The sequence below is a fragment of the Vombatus ursinus genome, unplaced genomic scaffold (assembly GCF_900497805.2).
Source record: "Vombatus ursinus unplaced genomic scaffold, bare-nosed wombat genome assembly UNPS02014799.1, whole genome shotgun sequence".
Classification (NCBI taxonomy): Eukaryota; Metazoa; Chordata; class Mammalia; order Diprotodontia; family Vombatidae; genus Vombatus; species Vombatus ursinus.
This window is the reverse complement of record NW_020954577.1, coordinates 12,727,448-12,731,084: the sequence shown is the minus strand read 5'-3', so window position 1 is coordinate 12,731,084 and position 3,637 is coordinate 12,727,448. Positions and strand designations below refer to the sequence as shown.

Genomic DNA, 3,637 nt, shown 5'->3' with positions numbered 1-3,637 from the left:
AGAAGATATTAGAAATATCAAATGTTCAGAATTGAAGAGATCAAGGCAATGCTTGTATAGAGAACTGAGGGAATAAAGAAACCAGAAAATACCCATCTCAAGCTTCACTAATCTCTCCCAATCCCTTCATGGATTTCCTTCCTCCCCCAATCCCCCTTTCCCCTCCTTTCTGATGTTTGTGACAGGGCCACCAAAATATGAGTTTGATTTTCAAAGTCTCCCCCCCACACCACTATAATGCCAACAAATCCGGTGTGTTTCCTGTTGTAAGCTAGTATCTAAAAGATCCTGAGTGAGAAATGTACCAAACCGTTAGGTGGGCTGTGGGCGGTAATTCAAAGATCGGGAAACCAAAACCATCAGGTACTCAAGTCACCCCCAACCTGAGCCCCGAAAACTGATCTGTTTTGAATAAACACACAGACCGCCTGAGACATGGTCTATATCCATACAGCAGAAGCCATAGATAGCCTGTGACTCTAATCACTTTTCTGGGTAATAAAATTCAATACAAGTCTCTCAGTTAGGAACTAAACAGTGTAAACAACTCCTTTTCTTGATGTATTAATAGCCAATGAAGTCTATACCTTACTGTTCCTCCCCCCCTCCCCAACCACCCAAGTGGAATAAAAACCAAATGCATTGCCCAGGGGCTTTGCTTTGAGGTGAATTTGGGAGTGGAAGAAGACACAGATAAAGACTTTGGAATTAAAATTCAGAAAGTGCATAAAATAGTAATTTGATTGAAATAACCAACCTTGACTCCTATAATCATTGCTTAGATTATTAATATATCAGATTTCCCCCAATATTCTGCTCTGAATATATACACAGATGAAGGTACATTTGTGATAGGCCCTAGCCCAACAGCCAATAACATCCTAATGTGAAAATGGCCTTACTTTTGAATTTTCTTTTGAGCTAATTGAGAATGTTATTATCTAGGTAAAGATGATTATTTTCAACTTCTCACCATACATTAAAATTTGACTAGCTGCATTCAAATGCTATGTATTTGTGAGTCTTCCCATACACACGCACCCTTTTCAATATAGTACAAACTTTTACTTAAAATAAACACACACACACACACACAATAGGGTGGAGAAGACAACAGAATTCTCTCTTCTAAATTACAGACTGTAATTCCAATTCCATTCTTTTCCCTCAAAAGTAATTGTATTGCATTCTCAAGGTGACCATTCTTATACCTATCACTCTCCCAAGGGTACCTTTGAAAGTCAATACCCCTTTCCCCAAATCCAAGGAACACCTCAGCAGAATAATAGTGAAGCTGTTCTTGGAAATAACTTGCCCTGGGTCTATCACAAGACCCTTTCTTTGCCCTTTCCCCGGTTTGTTTATATCAACAGGACCCCTTTCTCTTGGGTGTTTTTTACAGTTAAAGGAACAAGTATCTAGTACCAGCTTAATACTGAATTAAAAAAAAAAGAATATGGTCCAAACTTAAAGGTTCTTAAAACTTCAATCATATTCATTTATTGCAGAAAAATAATATACAATGATATTTACAAAACAATCATAAAAATATGAATGCACTTAGACACCAGATCTATTTGCATTTTAACATGGGTCATCAATAAATAAATAGAATGTCGTTTGACTTTTTTAGTTTAGTTTTTTTTTTTTTTCTCAGAGGAGGAATTTTTAAAGAAAGAAGAGAAGCATCTGGGCCTGGTGTAAAACAGTTTGAGCCCAGGGTTTTGTTTTGGTTTTGCCTACGAGTTTTGTTTTGTTTTGTTTTTTCTTAAATCTCTAAAGGTTTTCTTTTCATTTCCTCTGGTTGTTACCATTTTAAAATGGAGACCATTCACTTTGAGTACCTTTCTTTTCTGTGGCTGGCCCGTACAACCTCTTGAGAATGCATGCATGGGAAAAAATTAAAAAAAAAAAAAGAAACATTCTTCGTCAAATAACACCGACAACAACTGTTCAGACTTCTATCAGAATGTAGAGGTGTGAGGATGGCTTGCCCGCTGCCCAGCTGGGAGGCCGTGTCCAAATCCCCTGGTCTCTTAATAGCTCCCCACGCCTGGATGCTTTGGATTTGAGAATGGTTCTTGCAATTTTCAAGAAAATCCTTGACGTTCTGTAATTATTATTATTATCACTATTTGTAATTATCCCGCTCCAGAGTCTCTAGACTGTCCATTTTCTCCTTCTCTGGAAGCAATGCCATCTGTAAAAGTCCAGAGGTGGGAAAAATCTGGGTTATATTATTATAGCTCAAATTCCCATTTGGAGTTTTAGTCTATAGGGCTGTCTTTGTTTGTTTTTTTTGTTTTTCTCTTTTCCTTATTGAACTTTGCTCTTTAACCCATCATAGGGAAAAGAAGAGCTTTTAACAACCTGGAAGGATTAAGGCAAGAGGAAGTGGGTGGGTGGAAGGAAGGAAAGGGGAAGCGTGTGTGTGTGTGTGTGTGTGTGTGTGTGTGTGTGTGTGTACACGTACGTGTACGGAGTTTGGGAGCCCTTGTTTAAGGACAGAAACAAAGTCCTGAGACTGAGGCTGAAGCCCTGCAGCTAAGCCCGGCTGGGGGTCTGTCCCGGCTGCAAACAGAGGGATTTGGAGCCGGAGGGCTCGGTAGTATTGTCTAAGCAGGCCATCTCCCTAACTCCGTTCATCAGAGAAGATCGGGGCCGGAGGGCCCTTGGAGATCACTCAATTCAGTCTCTCACCCCGGTCCTCTGTAAAGTGTTTGTTTCGGGGTACCTGTGCCTCTCCGAATGACTGCTTGAATTTCTGTGTGTATCTCTCTGTCTCTGTCTCTGTCTCTGTCTCTCTCTCGCTCACACTCACACACACACAGGCGCGCGTGTACACACAGGCACACATACACACGCGCGCGCGCACACACACACACACATACAAACACACGCGTGCACATCATCTAATCTCGACCCCTCAGCCTCGGTTGTACCCCGGGGGAAAGCACGGAAGAAGACAGAGAAGGGGGAGCCAAAAGTGGGGGGCTGGACTCCCGGTCCCCGAGGACGCAGGCGGGTCCCTGGGCTGCCTAGGGGAGAGGAGATGGACTGTAGTGGGGTCAGGGGGAGAGGGCAAGGCCTCCATCGGGCCCTTACCTGGGTCTCACGGCCTGCCCGAGCCGAGTGGCGGCCGCTGCCGCTAGTGGGACGCCGACATGGACCAAGCGCCCTCCATGCGCCACACGGAGAAGGCGTAGCTGAGGCGCTCGTGGGCCACGTAGCTGCAGCTGGCCATCTTCGAGTCGAGCTCGTCGCTCTGCAGGACCTGGTAGAGGAAGTCGATGTACCTGGCAGCCAGCTTGAGGGTCTGGATCTTGCTCAGCTTGTCCGAGGGCAGCGTGGGGATGATTTTGCGCAGCGCCGCGAACGCCTCGTTGAGCGACTGGGTGCGCTGCCGCTCGCGCACGTTGGCCATGACCCGCTGGGTCTGCAGCTCCTCGTACGACTGGGGACTGCCGCCGCCGCTGCTGCTGCCCCCGCCCCCGCCGGCCCCGCCGCCGCCGCCCGCGCCGGCCGACTTCTTGCCCCGCTTGCCTTGGGCCGGGCTGCCCGGGTCGTCCCCCGCTCCGACTCCTCCGGCCCCGCCGCCGCCTCCGCCCGCGCCGCCGCCCCCGCCGGCGCCCCCTCC

The 3,637-nt window shown here is 46.7% G+C and overlaps 1 protein-coding gene across 1 annotated transcript in view; it reads right to left on the bottom strand.

Annotated features, from left to right (window-relative positions):
- Nucleotides 1–1,625: 1,625 nt before the first annotated feature.
- The window catches only part of TWIST1 (twist family bHLH transcription factor 1), a 2,835-nt gene continuing 823 nt past the window's right edge, over nucleotides 1,626–3,637 (bottom strand). Inside the window, exons 2-3 of the mRNA XM_027872486.1 lie at nucleotides 3,106–3,633; nucleotides 1,626–2,200 (exon numbers count right to left, since the gene is read on the bottom strand). Of these exons, the coding sequence (XP_027728287.1) occupies nucleotides 3,149–3,633 (485 nt within the window). The 3' untranslated portion in view covers nucleotides 1,626–2,200; nucleotides 3,106–3,148. The remainder of the gene's footprint in view (nucleotides 2,201–3,105; nucleotides 3,634–3,637) is intronic.